The sequence below is a fragment of the Canis aureus genome, chromosome 13 (genome assembly GCF_053574225.1).
Source record: "Canis aureus isolate CA01 chromosome 13, VMU_Caureus_v.1.0, whole genome shotgun sequence".
NCBI lineage: Eukaryota > Metazoa > Chordata > Mammalia > Carnivora > Canidae > Canis > Canis aureus.
Genome location: NC_135623.1, coordinates 20,715,413 through 20,737,417, shown reverse-complemented (window position 1 = coordinate 20,737,417; position 22,005 = coordinate 20,715,413). Strand labels below are relative to the sequence as shown.

General features: G+C 45.8%; 1 protein-coding gene across 8 annotated transcripts in view; it reads left to right on the top strand.

Moving 5' to 3' along the window:
• Positions 1-2,364: 2,364 nt before the first annotated feature.
• RAD54L (RAD54 like) overlaps positions 2,365-22,005 on the top strand; it is a 34,954-nt gene continuing 15,313 nt past the window's right edge. For 3 of the 8 annotated variants that reach the window (XR_013350396.1, XR_013350395.1, XM_077845114.1), the window contains exons 1-9: positions 2,365-3,004; positions 3,098-3,184; positions 4,323-4,442; positions 11,487-11,547; positions 12,265-12,400; positions 12,847-12,916; positions 13,019-13,307; positions 13,532-13,656; positions 20,171-20,321. Coding sequence is in view for 1 of the 8 variants with exons in the window: in XM_077845114.1 (XP_077701240.1) it covers positions 3,002-3,004; positions 3,098-3,184; positions 4,323-4,442; positions 11,487-11,547; positions 12,265-12,400; positions 12,847-12,916; positions 13,019-13,307; positions 13,532-13,656; positions 20,171-20,321 (1,042 nt within the window). In the remaining 7 variants the exon portion in view is untranslated. Of the gene's footprint in view, positions 3,005-3,097; positions 3,185-4,322; positions 4,443-11,262; positions 11,400-11,486; positions 11,548-12,264; positions 12,401-12,846; positions 12,917-13,018; positions 13,308-13,531; positions 13,657-20,170; positions 20,322-22,005 lie in introns of those variants that run through there. The other 5 variants (XR_013350397.1, XR_013350398.1, XR_013350400.1 and 2 more) reach the window with 5 other exon arrangements.

Genomic DNA, 22,005 nt, shown 5'->3' with positions numbered 1-22,005 from the left:
CTCAGTCAGTTGAATGTCTGACTCTTGGTTTTGGCTCAGATCATGATCTTGGGGTTGTGAGATGGAGCCAGCATCAGGCTCGCACTGAGCAGGGAGTTGGCTTAAGATTTTCTCCCTCTGTCCCTCTCCCACCCCTCTCTCTCAAAAATAAATAAAATCTTTAAAAAGATCAGTAAGTAAAACATTATTGCCCTCCACCACCCAAATAGTAATGGTTCTCATCAGAGGCAGATTTACTAAGGGTAAGCTTCAGGGCCCACCTGCACGGACACAGGGAGTGCTGCAAGTTACTAGAGATATGTAATCAGTGTTCTAACTGGAAGAAACCAGATTGTGACAGGAAGCATTTCTAATCAATTACCTAAAGAAGTTTTAGAAGAAAGTGACCGAAATTTCCAAGATTCCATAATTGGGTATTTTTCCCTCATTTTAAGCAAATATTAATATGTGTACCTAATTTTAAAGGGTCTCAACAAGAATTTACAAAAGGTTCAGGCTCCACAAAACCAGGCTCTGACCCTACTTAGCAAGGTGGCTAAGAACAATTACTCTGGAGCACACACTAGGTGTGTAACTCTAGACAAGTTACTGGTTTTTCCTAGCCTGTTTCTTCACCTATAAAATGGGGACAATAATAAATCCACCTCATAGTTGTGAGCATTAAATGAATTATTATTGTCTCAGGACCTTGGAAGTACTTGGTAGTAAGTGTTATGTATATTCTTATTAGTGAGCACCTAGGTTGTGCCTGGCACTGTGTTGAGTACTTTATTTACTTTTAAAGATATTTATTTATTTATTTATTTATTTAGTTAGTTAGTTAGTTAGTTAGTTAGTTAGTAGGCTCCACGCCAGACTTAGGGATAAACTGAATCCTGAGATCAAGAGTAGCATCAGCGGTTGAGCATCTGCTTTTGGCTCAGGGCATGATCCCAGGGTGTGGGGATCAAGTCCAGCATCGGTCTACCTGCAGGGAGCCTGTTTCTCCCTCTGCCTGTGTTTCTGCCTCTCTCTCTGTGTCTCTCATGAATAAATAAATAAAATCTTAAAAAAAGAAAAGAAAAAAAAAAAAAAAAAAAAGAGTACCATGCTCCACCAAATGAGCCAGCCAGGAGCCCTCTGTGTTGAGTACCTAAACACTAATTTACTTAGTTCTCAGAATAATCTTGTGAGGAAGGTACTAATAGAACGCACATTTTATTTTTTAAAAAAGATTATTTTATTTTCTAAAGATTTTATTCATTTATGAGAGAGAGAGAGAGAACACGATGGGGGGGGCAGAGGGAGAAGTAGACTCCCCGCTGTGCAGGACACCCCCCACCCCCGCCGCCCATCTGGAGACCCCCGGGATCATGACCTAAGCACAAGGCAGACGCTCAACTCACTGAGCCACCCAAGCGCCCCCATTTGTTTGAGAGAAGAGTGGGGTAGAGAGAAAGCGAGCGTCTTGAGTCACTCCATGCTGAGCCAGCGGAGGCCTGGCTCCATCTCTGGAAGCTGGGATCACCACCGGAGAGGAAACCGAGTCAGACGCTTAACTCCGCCCCTCCCACCCCATGCGTCCCTAGAAGGTACATTTTATTTTATTTTATTTTATTTATTTTATTTTATATTTTTAAGATTTTATTTATTTAATCATGAGAGACACACAGAAAGAGGCAGAGACACAGGCAGAGGGAGAAGCAGGCTCCACGCAGGGAGCCGGACGTGGGACTCGATCCCGGGACCCCAGGGTCACGCCCCGGACCGAAGGAGGCGCTAAACCGCTGAGCCACCGGGAATTGCCCGAATGTACATTTTAGATACGAAGAAACTGTAGTTTTGAGACAGTCATTAAGTCTCTGGAATCAGGCTTGATTCCAGGAATCACACTTCCACCAACATGATTTTGCCTAGATAACAAAGGCAGCTTTCTTCAGGAAACCCCAGACCGAAGAATCCTGTTCCCCAAGGGCGCGATCCCTGCAGGAGCGGACCTGGCGGCAGGTAGGCAGGGGAGGAAGGCTCCCGCCGCCCTCGGGGTGGCGACATCCGAGCCGCAGCACAGCCGCGGGCTCAGCGCGCGGGCAGCGCACACACCCGCCGGCCTCCCCGAGCTCCAGCCCCAGCGGACCGGAGGCCACGCCCCCAGCCCGGCCCGACGCAGCCGGCCCCGCCCCGCCCCGCCCACCTCCCCCAACCGCTCGCGCCTCTGCCGGCCCCGCCCACCCCGCCAAGTCCCACCTCCTCGCGGGTGGGTTTAGCCCCTTCGCCGCGGGCCGCGGAGGCCGCAGTGCCAGGCCCGCCCCCTTCCCCGGGTCGCGAGCGCCGAACGCATCGAACGCAGCCAATGGGTGTCGCGGCGGCAGCACCGCGGGAGGTTCGATTTACTGGGCCTGGCGCGGCCGCGGAGTCCGGGCGGCTGTTAACGCGCGCTTTAGGGAGAGGAGGGTTCTGGCGGGAGTGCTGGGGCGCGGCCTCGCTTCTGCGGCTCTCCCCGGCTCTCCCCGGTATTCCCTTCCCGGGCGCGGGTTCTCTTACTTGCCCTGCCTGGACCCCTGCTCGGCCTCCCCAAGTCCGGGCCTGGCTTCCGCGCTCCGGACCTGGGACAACCGCTTCAGACTGGCGCCTCGCCCTCCGCAGGCCTCGGGGTTTCACCGGGCCCTCTCCCCGGCCCGTGACTTCTACCCCGCCGCCCAACTGCTCCCTACCGTCGCGACCACTACCCCGGCTCCACTCTGCCTCTTCCCCGCATCCCAGGCTTTTGCTCTCCTTTGCTTGGATACTTCTGGGCCTGCTCTCCCGCCTCAGTAACTGGCGACCGACGCTCACAGTGTGGGCCTGAACTCTGGACCCTGGCTGGATCCCCTCCACCCGTGCCCCATGCCCCCTCTTTAATCAGCCCGTGCTTTCAGTAATAGAGCACATCGCTTAAACCCGCGCTGGTTCTGCGCTCTCAGCTGCTGGGTGCCTTTGACCTTTGGTTGATGGGTACTTGACGTTTCATGCTCCTAAGCCCAGGATGGTAAGTATGGCCTAAGGGAGACTGTAGGTAGCCTTGTGTCTGGGTCTAATAGGCTCGGGCTGCGGGTGCTCAGCTTCCGTTTTCCCCTTACAGAGGAAGAGCTTAGCTCCTAGCCAGCTGGCCAAGAGAAAACCAGAAGGCAGACCTAGTGATGATGAAGACTGGCAGCCTGGGACAGTGGTGAGTACTCTGCCCTCTGGGAGATAGGACAGGGCTGTTTGGGCAGAAAGGAATCCTGGGCTTGGTTTCTGGGGTTTCATGGAATGAGCCTACTTACCTCTAGAAGCCCCTTTCAGTAAACTTTTACTTAGTGCTTATTCTGTGTCAGGCATTGAACAAAATTAAAAAAAAAATCTTTTGTCTTCAAAGTGTTTACAGAAGCTAATGTAGCCCCAATTTTTCTGGTACAAAGGGATTCCCAAGCAAAAGAACAGATTGGGTTGGGCCTTTTGGCTCCCCTGGAAAAAAATGGCTCACCAGTGGCAACAAGCTGGCTGTACTTTTGCTGTGGATTGGGTCCTGTGCTCTGTTCCCTGCTTTTGAGGCTTTCTGGGGCTGGCTGTGCGTAGGACCTATGTAAACACATATCAATAGGATAATGCAGCATATACTTCAGAAAGAAAGAGTAGTTCAAGAAGTAAGTGGTTTAGCCACTGGAACTTCGGAGGAAGGGATTAGCTAAGGAAGATCTAGAAGGCAGTTTTGGGCAGGGACTGTATGTGAGAGGTGAAGGGGCTGATGTTTGTTTCAGGTGTGTCCTATAGGATCACTGAAGCTTCAAATACCTTGGCAAGGTGCTACAAGCTTGCTTGATGTTTCTATGGGGTCTTGCTCTGTAGTTGCACCACTGCTGGTGTGCCGGGGGCAGTGGGGGAGGTGGGGGGTCCCTCTCCCTGTAAGGAACAAGGCTGCCTCTTGTTACTTATGTGGGTCTCAGACTTGAACTTGGGGCAGCACTTGGTGCAGCTGGGTCATAAATGGTGCTGTTTGCTTCTGAAAATCCTTTCAGTGTGAGGTACATCACTGCTCCAGTGTGGGCTGACTGGCTTTCTTTATTCACTTTGTCCAGTGCCCCTCTTCAGATTAGACAAGTTCTGTAACCTCATTAACCTCCAGTTTTCTCACCTACTAAATAAATATAATAATAATAAACATCATAAGATGGCTATGAAGATTGCTGTGAAGATGATACATGATAATATACGTGAAGAGTTTAGCATAGTGCCTGGCATTTAATAAACGTTTTAAATGTTAATTGCCACTGTGGTGAACTCTGTGGTCATCTAGACTTCACTCGTCTTCCCCAATACTCTTCTAGACTCCCAAGAAACGGAAATCCAGCAGTGGGACTCAGAGCCAGGAGTGTTTCCTGTCTCCTTTTCGGAAACCTTTGACTCAACTAACCAATCGACCGCCCTCCTTGGATAGTAGTCAACATGTAAGTCAGAATTGCAGCCTGCTGATGAAGGTGTGCGCCCTATGGAGGCACCTTTCTTGTTTTGTCAAGAGAGGCTTCTACCCCATAGACAGACTTTTGTGGAGGCTTTGGGTCTAACCACAGCCTCAATAACCTGGAAGAGGCCTGACCTTTTCAAAATGTGTGCCTGACTTGGAGTCTCCCTTGTTATTTGGGCACCGGATTCCGGTGGCTCGGATTCTTGAGGACCTGAGGGTATAGGAAAGGGAAGGCCGTGGCAGGGTGTTCCACCCAGGATCCTCATGCCAGCTCAGACTCTCACTCAGCATATGGCTTTAAGAAGTGTCGGAGTCCTACAGCTTTCACGTGTTTCCTCTAGTAAAATAAAAAATGATGTTTACTATGGCAGGTTCTATGCATCATCTTATGTAACTCATGTTTTAAGATGCAGAAGTTGAGTCTCAGAGGGGTTAAGTAATTTGCCCAGAATTACAAACTAGTCAGATCTGCTTAGCTTCACCAAAGCTTTTTCCACTAAACTTTCTGAGGAGAATGGTATTGAGCTCTGGCACGGAGCTCCAAAAACCTTTGGAATTTCTTAGGTGATAAAGCAGTAAAGATGTCTTTTACTATTTATATATAAAACAAAAACAAAAGCAAAACCATTTCAACCACACCTGAGTTTATGTTAATGAGATTTTTTTTTTTTTTAAGATTTTATTTATTCATGAGAGACAGAGAGAGGCAGAGGGATAAGCTGGCCCCATGCAGGGAGCCGGATGTGGGACTCTATCCCAGGTTTCCAGGATCACGCCCTGGACTGAAGGTGGCGCTAAACCGCTGAGCCACCCGGGCTGCCCTGAGATTTTATTTGTGAAGCAACTAACCTTGTGGCTGGTTGCCAGGGGAACCAACCTACCAGTGGCTAGTATTTAATGCCTGTGTAATGAAGCCTCCATAAAACCCCCAAATGATCAAGGTTTGGAGAGCTTTTGAGTTGGTGAACAAGCGCTCGTCCATGTGCCAGGAAGTGGCCGCCCCAGACTCCACAGGAACAGAAACTCTTGTGCTTAGGACTCTTCCAGACCTTGCTCTATGTGTCTCTTCATCTGGCTGTGCATATCCTTTTATAGTCTTTTTGGTAAACTGTTAATCTAGCAAGTAAACTTTTCCTGAGTTCTGTGAGCTGCTCTAGAAAATTAATTGAATCCTAGGAGGGGTTGGGACCCTCTGATTTATAGCCTGTTGGTCAAAAGCATAGGGAGCAACCGGGATTTGGAATTGATGTCTGAAGTGGTGGAGGGAGGCATGTGGGACTGAGCCCCTAACTTGTGGGATCTGATGCTGACTCTAGGTAGATAATGTCAGAATTGAGTTAAATTGTAGGACACAGAGGTGGTACTGAATAATTTCTTGTGTGTGGAAATCCCACACATCTAGTGTCAAGTGAAGTACTGTGGTAAAGTGGGGGAGACACAGGAGTCTGTTTTTACTTTATAAGGATGTTTTGTTTTTTGTTTTTTTTTTAAAGATTTTATTTATTTATTCATGAGAGACAAAAAGAGAGAGACACAGGCAGAGGGAGAAGCAGGGTCTGTGCAGGAAGCCTGACACAGGTCTCGATCCCAGGTCCCCAGGATCATGCCCTGGGCCAAAGGCAGGCGCCAAACCCAGGGATCCCCCTATAAGGACATTTTGAAGGAAAATGCAAATATGTTGATAGGAATATGTAATGGACGTTAGTTATTTGTACATTCAGGAAACATTTTAAAATTTTTACATAAAACTTGAGAAATACAAAGGAATATGTATATAACATGGGAGATATAAAACACAGAATAAACACCTGTGAACCCACCATCCTGCCCTAGAATATCATCAAATCATAATCCCCCCCCCAAAAAAAGTCATAATCTCTTTTCGCATTCTGACAGGTAACCACTATCCTGATTTATCTTCATCATCCCTTTTGTGATAGTTGAACTCTATATAATTCACTAAGTGATAACATTGTTTAATGTATTAAATGCATTTATGTAGTTAACTATTAAGCCTTTAAAAATGATGTGTATGGGGCACCTGAGTAACTCGGTGCCGAGTTCTTGGTTTCAGCTCAGGTCATGATCTCAGGGTCATGACATCAGGCTCCATGCTAAGCAGGTTCTGTTTGAGATTTACGCTCTCCCTTGGCCCCTCCCCTTGCATGCATGCTTTCGTTTTTTCTCAAATAAATCTTAAAACCACAACAAAAAGATGTGTAGTTCCGTGTAAGTATATGACATAAGTGCAAGTGCAATGTGTTATACAACAGGGGGTCTAACAGTCTGGAAGTTGGTGAAATACCTGAATCTGAGGGATGTGCCAATTAGGTTGAGTCCTCAAGGATGTGAGGAGTCAGCCAGGTAAAAATAGTGGGCAATGTTCTAGCTAGAGGGGACAGCCTGTGTGAAAGCTGTGGAGGAAGGGGCCTGAAAGGCAAAAGTGCTTCAGGCCTACAAAAATCATAAGGTGTAGCCCTGGAGATGAGCACTTAGTCATAAATATGTTGAGTTTGAAGCCTTGTAAGATAGGATATTTAGGTTTGGGGATGGTTGCAAATATGGGTAGTTGTGGAGCCTAGGAGGGAGGTAGGCACTGGAAATAGATTTGGGGTCGCTAGCATAGAGATGATGGTTGACTCCTCCAAAGTCTTTTGGAGTGTCAAGGTGAGTGTAGTCAGAGATGCTGAGGGGCAAGCCCTGAGGAACACTGACATTTAAGGAGGTTAAGTAGACAAAGAAGAGCTTATCAGGGGACTGAGCATGAGGTCCTAGAGAGGCAGAATAGTGGGAAAGTGGTGTCATGGTAGTCAAAGGCAGAGAATATTTGAGAAGAATAACCAGCTTTGTCTAGCCAGATAAGGATAGAAACACGTCCACTGGAATTTAGGTCATGTAGGCCATTGGTGATCTTAGAGTCATTTCAGAGGAGTGGAAGATTAGAAAGGGGAGACAGACAACTCTTTCTAGAAGTTTGAAGGGGAGGAGATAAGAGGTCAAAGGAATCTTTGCTTTTGTTTTTTAAAATTTTATTTTTTAAAGATTTTATTTATTTATTCATGAGACACAGAGAAGCAAAGATATAGGCAGAGGGAGAAGCAGGTTCCCTGTGGGGCGCCCAATGTGGAACTCGATCCCAGGACCCCAGGATAACATCCTGAGCCAAAGGCAGACACTCAACCACTGAGCCACCCAGGCGTCCCAAAATTTATTTATTTTAGAGAGAGAGAGTGTGTGCACAGGGGGAGAGGGACAGAGAATCACAGACTCTCTGCCGAGCATGGAGCTGCATCCCAGGACCCTGAGATCATGACCTGAGCTGAAGTCAAGAGTCGGATGCTTAACGGACTGAGCCACCCAGGGGCCTCAAAGGAATTTTTGTTTATAAGACAGGAGAGAGTTAAACTTGTTTTATTTTATTTTTTTTTTATTTTTATTTTATTTTTTTTTAAAAGATTTTATTTATTTATGATAGTCACAGAGAGAGAGAGAGAGGCAGAGACACAGGCAGAGGGAGAAGCAGGCTCCATGCACCGGGAGCCTGACATGGGATTCGATCCGGCGTCTCCAGGATCGTGCCCTGGGCCAAAGGCAGGCGCCAAACCGCTGCGCCACCCAGGGATCCCTAAACTTGTTTTAAATGCTGATGAGAAAGACCCAGTGGAGAGGGAGAGGTTGAGATACAGGAGACATGGGGCAGAACTGATAGAGTGAACGTCCAGAAAAGGGAACCTTTGACCTTGGTGGGGAAGGTGGTTGCTCTCCCCCTTCTATCAGAAGGAAAGGAGGGTATGAGTTTTCCATAACTAAATAAAGAAAGAGCATGCTCTTTCCCATGCCTCTGCCCATCTTATGAGACCAGATTTCAGGCCATGGTAAGTCTTATAGGCTGTGTCCTCATGTTTTTGGCCAGGGATGCTCATTCTGCCACAGTGGTCGCACAAGCTTATAGTTTAAAGTCTTGCCTTTTTTTTTTTTTTTAAATTTTTATTTATTTATTATGAGAGACAGAGAAAGAGAGAGGCAGAGACAGAGGCAGAGGGAGAAGCAGGCTCCACGCAGGGAGCCTGACGCGGAACTTGATCCCGGGCCCCCAGGATCACGCCCTGAGCCGAAGGTAGACGCCAAACCACTGAGCCACCCAGGTGTCCCCAAAGTCTTTTTAAATTAAATTCTTGGCTACTCAGAGCCTCAAATCTAGCCTTCTATGTTGACAATTTTGAAAATAATATTTCCTTTTTTGGGGGCGCCTGGCTGGCTCAGTCAGTGGAGCATGACAGTCTTGATCTCAGGGGTTATAGGTTCAAGCCCCATGTTGGGAGTAGAGATTACTAAAAAAAAAAAAAAAAAAAAAAACTTTAAAAAATAATACTTCAGTTTTAGTATTGAAGCCAAATTAGATAGGAATTCTCTTTCCTTTCCTTATTTGTTTGTTTAATTAATTTATTTGAGAGAGCATGCATGCGAGAGCTAGGGGAGGGGCAGAGGGAGAAGGAAAGAAGCAGACTCCCTGCTGAGGGTGGAGCCTGATGATGCAGATGATGCAGTGACAATGCAAAAGATGCAATGCAGTGACTCCAAGACCCTGAGATCACAACCTGAGCTGAAATCAAGAAGCTACACTCAACCAGCAGCCACCCAGGTGCCCCATCCTTTTCCTCTCTTTAGACTTAAGGGTGGCTTTGCGTTAGCATTGTTCATATACAAGCTTCTCATTATCATTGCCATTCATAGATAGAATAATCACAGTAATTAAAAATAGTCAATATAAGATTTCATCCAGCTGCAAAGAAATAGGCAAACAATTTGGGCCTTTCTTTGATCCCCCTCCCCCATCATGTTATTTATGTCATGGTCAGTTCTCCACATTATTTTTCTATCTTCTAGTAGATTATCAAATATATTAATTATATTTTTCCTATTTAAAGTACACTGAGTTTCTGGGGGCCTGGGCGGCTCAGTCAGTTAAGTGTCTGCCTTTGACTCATGTCGTGGTCCTGGGATTGAGCCCTGCATCGGGCTCCCGACTCAGTAGGGAGCCTGCTTCTCCCTCTCCTTCTAGGCTCATGCTCTCTGTCTCTCTCTCAAATATATAAAATCTTAAAAAAGTACGCTGAGTTTCTAGAAATTTATAATCTTTGTAGAAATGGGTCGGAATAAAAAGGTACAAAGTTCAGGGCAAGATAGGTTTGCTTTTTCCTTGTTAAACTACCATTTTGCTTGAGGGTAATATTTTTCATTATTTCTTTTTCCAATAATAATGTATTTACATTAAAACTACCTTTAGGGTTTCTGTTCTTATTTTCTCCTTGCTTTCTTGGGTTTCAGCTCTTGTTTTGTAGAGGTTCACAGACCATTGTAATTCCCCAAAGAGCTCAGAGATCTATAGACCAGAAGACCAGAATGTTGATGGGAGCTGTCAGAGTTACCCCAGGAGCTGGTGCTTGGACTCCCCTGCCTGCTCTTCAGCCCCAGCCCCATAGTCCAGTGCTGGTTCCAGGCTGAGGTGCTGGCACAGAGGCTTCTGTAGGCCTTGAGGTGGAGGCAGCAAGGCCACTCTTCTCTACGACCTATGTATGTCTACTTCTTGGCACCCTTGTCCCATTTTTCTTTTGGTGATTTTTTGGCCTTCTCCTATCCTCTTTCTCATGTTCCCTCTCTTGTGCTTTCCCATGGCAAGAAGATGCTGACTCTGGGCTGATCCATATGGCTGTACTTAAACAGGTTGGATTAGGAGGCCATACTGCCCACTGGTTAAAGTAAGGGTCCTGGAAACCAGGAAAGTCCTGCACCCGTCATGGCCCTGTGACTGGGGACAGTGACTTAACCACTCAGTCTCAATATGCCCATCTGGTACAGTGGAGATACCAGTAATAATGGGCCTCATAGTGCTGGTAGTGAGGATTCAATGGCAGCCTGAATGCGGGCATCTCGAGTGCTTAGCACTGCACCTGTTATACACTGTTATAGTCATCATGACTGTTGTCATTTTTGCTGTTGTTAATATTATTTAATAATAATACTGTTCCTGTTACTGCTGCTATTTTTTGAAGGTCTAGTTAGTTCCCAAGGAGGCTGATGTAGTAATTAGATGCAATAGGCAGAACTGTTACAACAAAAGAAATGTGATGTATGCCTGGGAAGATGTAGCCCTGTAGGAGAGTGGTTGTATCCAGACATTGGAGTTGTTAGTACTGGGGTTGGGTAAGTGTGTGGTGCTTTCTTCTTAAGGTGCTGTACCCTAGGGAATAGTTAGTTGTCCTTGTTGGCATGGCCTTTTATGAACAAACGAGTCTAAGCCTTGTGGCTGACGGAAGCTGGGCACTTGCCAGTGGTACTTTGCTGTCCCTGAGTATTTGTAGAATTGTATGTAAAGCCTTAAAGATGAAAGCTGTTGTATAAAACCTAATAACCTAATAATGGAGTACATTTCCTTCTGTTCTAGATGCATCTGAGTGAGATGTAATCAAAATATAATGCTCTGAATATATTACCTTTAAATAGGCATTTTAGGGGGATCCCTGGGTGGCTCGGTGGTTTAGCGCCTGCCTTCGGCCCAGGGTGATCCTGAAGCCCCGGGATCAAGTCCCACATTGGGACTGCATGGGGCCTGCTTCTCTCTCTGCCTGTATCTGTCTCTGTCTCTGTCTCTGTCTGTCTGTCTCTCTCTCTCTGTCTCTCATGAATAAATAAAAATCTTAAAAAAATTTTTTTAAAAAATAGGCATTTTATTTAAAAAAATTATTTTTAAGGTTTACTTACTTTAGAGAGAGCAAGAAAGTGTGTGCAAGTAGGAGAGGGAGAGAGGGAGAGGAGGAGAGAGAATTTCTGGCAGACTCTCCACTAAGCACAGAGCCTGATGTGGGGCTTGATCCACGACCCCAAGATCATGGCCCGACTGAAACCAAGAGTCAAATGCTCAACTGACTCAGCCACCCAGGTACCCCTAAATAGGCATTTTAGACTGCATTTGTAAAAATATCCTAGAACATCTCTAATCAGTCCTGAATCCCTGTTTCTTTTTTAGGAAGCGTTTATTCGAAGCATTTTGTCAAAGCCTTTTAAAATCCCCATTCCAAATTATCAAGGTAAAAATGGAGACTTTTCTGTTTTTTGAATCAATCATGTTTGAATGTATCTGAATAATTTAAAACCTCTGTTTTTGTGAATATACGCTTACCTTGGAATTGAAGATGCCAGCCCAGTGGTGACAATGTGTGGGGTAACACTCCAGAGGCCTGCATGAAGGTTGTGTTTGATAGCTTCAGCAAGAGCTGCCAGGACTAACTGCCCCTCCTCCTCTTGGTGGGATATGCCAATACTTGGGAAGCTCCTGGGGGCGGGCCCTGGTGGCTGATGGGCCCAGGCTTCATTCAGTCTGAGTGAATTTAGTAGCATCTTGTTTCTGAGGTTGACTGAGGCCTGGGTTCCACAGAGTTTTTCCCTGGCCTGTGTAAGACCTAGCATAGTGCTAAAACGGGCTGGGGAGGGAGGAGGCCAACTCCTAAGAGTTCTTCATCTTCAAAGGCCTCTTTGAGTTTTAGACCTTTCTAGGATTGATTTGAGATGAACAAGACCTGGCCCTCCACAAGTTTATAGTTAAATGGGATAAGTAAGATGTGAAAAACGCTAATCTGAGGCAGACTAGGATAATAGATAGAGGTGCCCAGCTAGGTTTGGAGAGGTTCTGGAAGAGAGAAGGTCATGTGCAAGCTTAGGAAAGGTTATGTGAAGGATAGGCATTTGAGCTGGGCCTAGTGATCTCTTCAATACAGAGGCTCAGGTGACAGATTGTTGGTTTCTAGGTCCCCTGGGCTTTCGGGCATTGGGCCTCAAAAGGGCTGGGGTCCGCCGGGCCCTCCATGACCCCTTGGAAGAAGGTGCCTTGGTTTTGTACGAGCCTCCCCCACTGAGCGCCCATGACCAGATGAAGCTTGACAAGTATGTACATTGGTATTTCTTGGGCAGGTCTAGTCTTCTGTTAAGTGCACGTACCTGGAAGGGCAGAGGGCATTTTGGTGTGATTTTTTTCCTTGGGACTGGCATGTATTCAGAGTGCTGTCATGACCACTGTACCACCATCCAGAGAGTGGGTTAGGTGGGGAAGGAGAATGTGTAGCAAAGAGTTTGTGGGCATGTTTAGTTGGTGGGTGTTCATCTTCTTGCCAAGCTTGCTCAGGGAAGCTGGAGGGATTGATGACATAGGGAACCCTCTCCTCACTTTCTAACTCCTAGAGCAAAAATTTGCTATGGTATGATTATCAGGCCACAAAAGTCCTCTCTTAGGCAGCTGCCTCTGTGGCCTCTGGGTCAGCAGGATACAACTTCCTAAGGGCGTATCCTTGTACATGTCTGAGCTACATGTTTTCTTTGCTGTGTTTTCTTAGGGAAAAACTCCCTGTCCATGTGGTTGTGGATCCTATTCTCAGTAAGGTCTTGCGGCCTCATCAGAGAGAGGTAAAAGGGACTGGGGGGAAAGAGGTATGGGATGGGAGGCTGCCATCCCTGGGGCAGCACCAGTGTGGGTACCAAAGTGGCCTGAATGCTGTTATTCCCCAGGGAGTAAAGTTCCTGTGGGAGTGTGTCACCAGTCGGCGTATCCCTGGCAGCCACGGCTGCATCATGGCTGATGAGATGGGCCTGGGCAAGACACTGCAGTGCATCACGTTGATATGGACGCTTTTGCGCCAGAGTCCAGAGTGCAAACCAGAAATTGACAAGGCAGTGGTGGTGTCACCCTCCAGCCTGGTGAAGAACTGGTACAATGAAGTCGGGAAATGGCTTGGAGGGAGGATCCAACCTCTGGCCATTGACGGAGGCTCTAAGGACGAGATAGACCAAAAGCTAGGTATGGAGCCTTAATAGAGTTGGCTGTACTCTTCCATACAACTTGCTCCTTTCTTGTATATATGCTCACTGATGGCCAGCAGGCTGAGGGCAATGAGGGGGGTGGAAGAGAATTCCCATGGAAAATAGTGGAGATAGTTATTTCCAGGCAAAATTAAAGAATCGACAAACTCTTTTTCTTTAAGATATTCTAGATTTGTTCCCTTGACATGTTTTCTATTGTAGAAGGATTCATGAACCAGCGTGGAGCCCGAGTGCCTTCTCCCATCCTCATCATTTCCTATGAGACTTTCCGCCTTCATGTTGGAGTCCTCCAGAAAGGAAGTGTTGGACTGGTCATATGTGATGAGGTACTTGGCTCCCAGCAGTCTGAGTGGTAGGAAAAAGTGTTGAAATGTCCTAAGAACTGTCATCTAAGGGCTGTATCAGTTACTGGGGAATATATGTATGTATGTATGTATATAATATGACATATATATATAGATTTTATTTTTAGAATTTTTTTTTTAAAGACGTATGTATTTTTTTATGAGAGAGAGACACACACACAGAGACATAGGCAGAGGGAGAAGCAGGCTTCTCACAGGGAGCCGAGTGCAGGACTCGATCCCAGATCCCGGGATCACACCCTGAGTTGAAGGCAGATGCTCAAGCACTGAGCCACCCAGGTGTCCATATGTATATATTTTTTAAGGTTCTATTTGTTTGAGAAAGCACGAGTGAGATGATTCAAGGGGAGGAGCAGAGGGAGAGAAACAGATTCCCCTCTGAGCAGGGAACCCGATGCTGGGCTCGATCCCAGAACCCCGAAATCATGACGGAGATGAAAGCAGATACTCAGCCAACTGAGCCACCCAGGCATCCCAGTCTCTGGGGAATATTAAGGACAGAGCTTGTTGCCTTAGAGGACACAGTGAGAGGGAGAGCCCTTGACGTCAACCTACCAATAGGGATTAAGCATTACTTGGAACTCCCAAGGAGGGTGAGGTACTGTGGGCTATTTGGTTTTGTTGCCTTCAGTCAGTATTCTCAGACCAAGGAAATACTTTGAAGGATGGGAGGGATTTGGATGGGTGGAGAGACACAGTACAGTGTTTAAAGGAATAGGTTCTAGAGTCAGAGAGACTTGTATTCAAATTCTGGCTCTTGTAATTACCAGTAAAATGACTTTGACTCGTTACTAAACCACCTGAGCGGGGCAGCCCCGGTGAGGCTCAGTGGTTTAGCGCTGCCTTCAGCCCAGGGCGTGATCCTGGAGACCAGAGATCGAGTCCCATGTCAGGCTCCCTGCATGGAGCCTGCTCCTCCCTCTGCCTATGTCTCTGCCTCTCTCTCTCTCTCTCTCTCTGTGTCTCTCATGAATAAATAAATAAATAAAATCTTTTAAAAAAAATAAACCACCTGAGCCTCTGTTTCTGAGTTAGTAAAGTGGGATAATAATATTTATAATAATCCTTGAAATAATATTCATGGGATTATTGTGAGGATTAAATGAGGTGAATGAGGGAAAGCTCTTCACACAGTGCCTGGTATGTCATAAGACTTTGGTAATTGTCATAAGACTCTGGTTTTGGTTTTTGGTTTTTTTGTTTTGCTTTGTTTTTAAGATTATTTATTTATTTATTCATGAGAGACAGACACAGGCAGAGGGAGAAGCAGGCTCCATGCAGAGAGCCTGATATGGGACTTGATCCCAGGTCTCCAGGATCACGCCCTAGGCTGATGGTGGTGCTAAACCGCTGAGCCATGCAGGCTGAGCCATCCAGGCCCTGTTATTTTTTTGTTCGAGGCTGGGGAGATGCATGTGAACAGAAACAGGGAAGTCTAGTGTGGACAGTCCATACACCTTATAGTCTGTATTAATTGTATGGGACAAAGAGAAACATGGTAATAGTTATTTTCTAGCCTTTCCACCACAATGCATGAATGGTGGTAGAGATGCTACTACTTGGAAAGGAATGAGGGTGACTGAGAGCTTCCCAGTATAAAGAATTCTCCAGGTTTTCAGGGTGCTTAGGTACTCTGAGGCTGCTATCATTGCGCCTCTTGGGAAGAGTGAAGGCCACTCTGCACACCCCTGGGGCTTTAGTGGAGGGGTGGCTGAAAGACTTGGTCCCCTTTGTCAGCTGTTTGGCAAGCTTGACTGTGCTCTGGAAACTATGGATTAGCTCAATATCTAAGGGACTTTTGGGATGCCATGCTTGCTAGTTATGATCTCTTTCCTTATTGTGCTTTTGTCTTTAATGAAGAGTCTGTCATTGTTGGGCATGTGTATCAACTTCTAACACTTTGATGGACTGTTCTTTCTGGTAAGAATAAAGGATTTAGCAGGTTGAGGTGGGTTACATGTATGATAACCCTATGAAGTTCAAGGCCCTGGCCAATCTAGATTTCCTTCTGCTCTGTAGTGTTTCTTTCTCATTCTGTCCTGCTTTCTGAGCTGACTCTGCAGGGCACAAGGGACCAGGCTGCTTCTTGCCACATTGCAGCATCCTGGCCCTCCCATTTACTCATCTACCTTTTTTATTTTTTTAAAGATTTATTTATTTATTTATTTATTTATTTATTTATTTATTTATTTATTTATTTATTTATGAGAGAGACAGGGGGAGAGTGCAAGTTAGAGAGCGTGAGCATCAGGAAGAGGGAGAAGCAGACTTCCTGCTGAGCAGGGAGCCCAACACGGGGCTTAATCCCAGGACCCCGGGATCATGACCTTAGCTGAAGAGAGACACTTAACTGACTGAACCACCCAGGCACCCCACATCTACCTATTTTCATCAGCAGTTTGTCAATTGTGAGAGATATGAGGAAGCCAGTTTGGAAAGATAGCTTACTCTAAGAGGACTTTCTCAGGTTTGGACCCTGGAGAGGGAAGATGCTGCCCCAGGCTTTCCTTCTCCCAGTACCCACAGTGCTTCCTCCCAGTACCTCCAGTGCTTCTCTCTGGCACACAAAATCTTCTTATCCCTATAGTAGTGTGAGTTAGGGCAAGTCAGAAGACTTGGGGTCAGCCTTGGCTGCCACTTATAAGGATACTGTGCAGGTGAGACTGCTCAAGGTCTCAGTTACTTCTGTGTACTAGATGGCATAGGGTCAACCTGAAAAGAATATGATCCAGAGAGATCTATGGAAGCATTTTGTAAAGTAGATGAATAGGTGAGGGATTGACATTGTCATTATCATCATCATCTCAGTTTTAGAGGTTAGGAGAAGTGTGATGACTTGCCCAGTTTCCCCCTGTCAGGACCAAGTGAGGTGGGACTTGAATCCAGGCCTGAGATTTTAAGACCTGGCTCTTATCCCTTGGATATAACCCAAAACTTGGTGTGGGAAGTCTGGCTTAGGTATGGGAGGACTGGCCCTGTGTGCCTTATCCAGATCCATATATGTTCCTTTAGAAGAGCTAGAACACACAGCAGGTCAGAAGAAACATGGTGGGGAAATACATAAAAAACAAGAATATTGCTCGTAGGGCTCATGTGTCAGAGAGAAAAGTGGTATTTAATTGTGGCATTGTTTATTGTTTTCAGAAAGAATAAGTGAAGAACTCTGCCAGAACTGAAATTCAGCAGCAGCTTATTAATAAGAGCTCTGGCAACTTTTCATCTGGCCAAATATTTGATTTGCTGAATTGTCAGAGTTTGGGTTTTATTTATTTATTTATTTTTAAGATTTTGTTTTTGGGGCACCTGAGTGGCTCACTTGGTTGAGCGTCAACTCTTGATCTCAGCTTGGGTCTTAATCTCAGGGTCATGAGTTTGGGCCCCTCATTGGGCTCTGCACAGGATGTGGAGCCTACTTGAAAAAAAAAAAAAAAGAGGGGCACCTGGCTAGCTCAGTGGTTAAGCATCTGGCTCAGGTGTGATCTTGGGGTCCTGAAATCGAGTCCCCCATCAGGATCCCCACAGGGATGCCTGTTTCTCCTTCTATAAAATATTATTTTTAAGCAATCTCTAAACCCAGTGTGGGACTTGAAATCATGACCATGAGATCAAGAAGAGCCCATTCCTCTGACTGAACCAGCCAGCCACTCCAGAGAGTTTGGGTTTTAAATCTCTGGGTGATAGTGGAAGGAGGTGGGTCTGAAGTCTGGGTATTCTCATAAGGAGCTGGGATTGGCTTTCCCTTCCACAGAGACCCACAAGGATAATGTGTCAGCTCAGTTCATTTACTGGATTATTTATTAAGTGCCTATTATGTGTCAGGTCCTGGGGGTCCCATGATGCCTCCCCTCAGGGAGCTTCAGTTTAGGGGGACCCAGTTGTTGACACCTATTTCCCTAGGGTCTTTTGGGTAATTTCCTCACAAGTTTCATTTCCCTCTTGGGCTCCAGATCTGAGCCTTCTCTTCTTCAGGGCTAGTGCTTATAGCCTCTAGTCATTTTTAGTTTTTTAATTTGTTTTGGATGTCTTAAATATTTTTTGAGATGTAATTGATATATAACATTGCATTAGTTTTAGGTATACAACATGCAGTCATTTTTTATTTTTTTAAGATTTTATTTATTTATTTATTCATGAGAGACAGAGAGAGAGGCAGAGACACAGGCAGAGGGAGAAGCAGGCCCCATGCAGGGGGCCTGACGTGGGACTCGATCCTGGGTCTTCAGGATCAAGCCCTGGGCTGAAGGCGGCGCTAAACCGCTGAGCCACCCGGGCTGCCCCATGCAGTCATTTTTAAAGATTGAAATTCTATGCCTAATTCTTCTTTAATAGCAATACTGATTATTCATTCATTCATTTCATTCAACAGACATTTACTGAACAGTTTTCTGTCCTATGCACCAAATTATATAGAGGCAAATCTGACATGGTTTCTTTTTCTTTTTTTTCTTTTTTTTTTTTTAAGATTTTATTTATTTATTCATGAGAGACAGAGAGAGGCAGAGACACAGGCAGAGGGAGAAGCAGGCTCCATACAGGGAGCCCGATGTGGGACTCGATCCCGGGTCTCCAGATTACACCCTGGGCTGAAGGCAGCGCTAAACCGCTGAGCCACCGGGGCCGCCCGACATGATTTCTGCTTTAAGAAGTTCCTGTCTAGGGATCCCTGGGTGGCGCAGCGGTTTGGCGCCTGCCTTTGGCCTAGGGTGTGATCCTGGAGACCCGGGATCAAATCCCACATCACTGGGCTCCCGGTGCATGGAGCCTGCTTCTCCCTCTGCCTATGTCTCTGCCTCTCTCTCTCTCTCTCTCTCTATGACTCATAAATAAATAAAAAAAAAAATTAAAAAAAAAAGATTTATAAGTATAGTAGAGTATGATTAGTCTCTAGTATATATAGCAGTAGATGAGAGACAGAGTAGTACAAGTGCTTGGAACCACACATACCTGAGTTCAAATCCTAGTTCTGCTATTTACTACCAGTGTGATTTTGGAAAACTGTTCACCTTTCTGACCTTCATTTTCTCTAAAATAGGTATTACAATTCCCACTCATCTGATTGTTATCTGGATTACAGAAGAGAATATAAGGGAAGTGCTTCCTATTAGTACAGTGCCTGGCACTTTGAAAAGATTCAGCAAACAACTATTATGTACGGAGTGCCATAGGAGTGAGGAAGTGGGAGAGACCAACGAGCTGGGGTCATTGAGGAAGGCTTTGCAAAGGAGATGACCTTTGAGGAATTGGCCTGTGGGAGAGAATTCTGGGCAGAGAAATGGCATGGGCAAAGAGACCTAAGGAAATCCAGCATGAAGAGTTATAGCTTCTTGGACTAAGACCAGCTGTGGAGAGTTGTCAGAGAAGTTAGTTGGGGTCTTACTGAGAAATGCTAAAGTAATGAGCTTGGACCTGATCCTAGAGACAGGAGGTTCAGTAAAGAGTCTGTGTTTAATTCCATTGTACAAGGCTGACCAGAGGGGGGGCATGCTGACTTGTTCATTCTTTCATTGGTGATTGCATTTTGAATGTCTTGCTCAGTACAGGCTGAAATGGGGCCTGTGGATGGAAGAGGCACAGACCTGATCTTGCCCATGTGGCTCTTGGGGAAAGAGGGAAGATAATAGGGTCCTTTACAACACTCTTGAAAAAGGCTTAAAAAAGAGAGATAAAACAGTGGTGTATATGAGGGATGGGTGACAGGGAGAATAGGGATTGGGGAACAGCTGCAAAAGGAGGCAGGGAGAGGCTCTTTTTTTTTTTTTTTTTTAAACTTTTTTTATTTATTTATGATAGTCACACACACACAGAGAGAGAGAGAGAGAGAGAGGCAGAGACACAGGCAGAGGGAGAAGCAGGCTCCATGCACCGGAAGCCCGACGTGGGATTCGATCCTGGTTCCCCAGGATCGCGCCCTGGGCCAAAGGCAGGCGCTAAACCGCTGCACCACCCAGGGATCCCGGGAGAGGCTCTTTAGGTATATGAGCTGTGGATTCTGCAGGGAGAGGGAAGGAGGAGCCTGGGCCAAGTCCCTTTAGCTCTCACAGCTGAGAGATGGCCTGTAGACCAATCCAGAAGGCATCTGGCTCCGGAGGTTCTGGGCTGGTTTGGCTTATGGGGAAGGAGGATTCCCTGAAAACAGGAGTCTAGAACATGGCTAAATGTCTGTGAAGAGGATAGGCAGCCTGCTAAGGCTCTGGAGGTTGGGGCGGGGAAAAGGAGGGTAGATAATGGAATCTAGGAAATCCTTGCTTTATGGATGTAGCACTGGTGGTCTGGAAACTAACAGTCTCTCTCTTGAACCTGACTTTTCTCCCTAGGCAAGCAGGTAAATTCTCATTCTTGTTGCACTCTACCCAGTTCCCAAGATCCTAGGACCTGTAATGTTTATGATTCCTCTTTTCCTGTTTACACAAGACTTTGCTATCATGAGGGATTCCACATCATGCCGAGGCCTAAGTGAAAATTAATTTCCTTGCAGGGACACAGACTTAAGAACTCTGAGAATCAGACTTACCAGGCCCTGGACAGCTTGAACACCAGCCGACGGGTGCTTATCTCTGGGACCCCCATCCAGAATGATCTCCTTGAGTATTTCAGCTTGGTACATTTTGTTAATTCAGGCATTCTGGGTAAGAAACCAGCCTTGTCTGCTACATTGGAAAGGAGCCTTGCTTTGGCCTTGGGAATGTAACTCTAGCTGAAGAGAGAAAGGAGGGAATGTTAGTTATATGTAGGTCACTAGGCACTCTTGTAGGAAGGCTGCTTTTGTCAGAGAGTAATTTAGCCATTGGGGGGGACCTTGGTGCTACTGAACAACTCAACAAGGCCCAGTCCAGCTATTTTTCTACTGCAGAGGTGGCAGGGGCTATGCACAATGTGGTGTGACTATGAGCTGGGGATGGAAACACTACCCCAGGCATTTTTGCTCATCACAGCCTAGCTGCCTCACAAGAGCATTGGCCTTAAGGCAGTTGGTCTTGGACAGTTTTTGTTTTTGTTGGTTAACTGCCTTTTAGTGTACAGTTCAGTATCATTTTTTTAAAGGATTTTATTTATTCATGAGAGACATAGAGAGGCAGAGACACAGGCAGAGGGAGAAGCAGGCTCCATGCAGGGAGCCCAGGATCATGCCCTGAGCCCAAGGCAGATGCTTAACCACTGAGCCACCCAGGCGTCCCTCAGTATCATTAAATATGCTTACATTGTTGTGCAGCCATCACCACCATCCATCTCCAGAACTATTTTTATCTTGAAGAATTGAAATGCTACCCATTAAACAATAACTCCGTTGTCCCTTCCCCCCAGCCTTTAGCAACCACAGGTAGGTAGTTCTTGCACATAAGTATCTGTGGGAGGGTTTGTTCGTGCCACCCCAACTTGCCAGTGCTCAGGAAGAGAACTTTACATGAGAACCAGCTAAGTAGCAAAATTTTCATAAAGTTAACACATTGGTGTAACCACTATCAGATCAATTACTGCCACCATCTCTGCAGTAGAGTACCTCTCCCTTTTTTTAATATTTTATTTACTAATTTAGAGAGAGTGAGCAAGTGAACACAAGTGGGAAGGGGCAGAGGGAGAGGGAGAAAAAGAATTCCAAACAGACTCCGTGCTAAATGTGGAGCCCAGTGTGGGGGCTTGATCCCAGTACCCTAAGATTGTGACCTGAGCCAAAACAAGAGTCAGATTCCCAATCAAGCCACCCGGGTGCTCCTAGCAGCACCCTCTTCTAATCACTGTTCTCTCCTTTTCCCTGGGAAGCACACTCTTCTGACACCTGATTGGTTTTTGCCTATTTTTGACTTTATATAAATGGAATAATACAGTATATATTCCTTGGCTAAATAATATACAGTATATATTCCTGTTTCTTTTGTTCAACATTATGTTTATGAGATTCATCCATGTTGTTGCTCCTGGCAGTTAATTTTTTTCTTTGTATACTAATCTCTTCTTTTGTTTGTTTTTTGAGAGAGGGGAGCAGAAGGTAGAGGGAGAGAGAATCTTAAGCAGGTTTCATGCCCAGCACAAGCCTGATGTGGGTCTCAACCCCACAACCCTGAGATCACCACCTGAGCTGAAATCAAGAGTTGGATACTTAACCCAACTGAGCCACGCACATCCCCTTATACTATTCCATTTTTATGAATATACTATAATATTTTTTGTGTGTTCTGGTGATGGACAGTTGAGTTTCCAGTTTTTCATTCTTTTGAATAATGTTGCTGTGAACATTCTTGTATGTCTTTACCTGAGCATAATGTACATTTCTTTTGTGTAAATATGCATTCTCTGTCCTGCAAGTGGAATTGC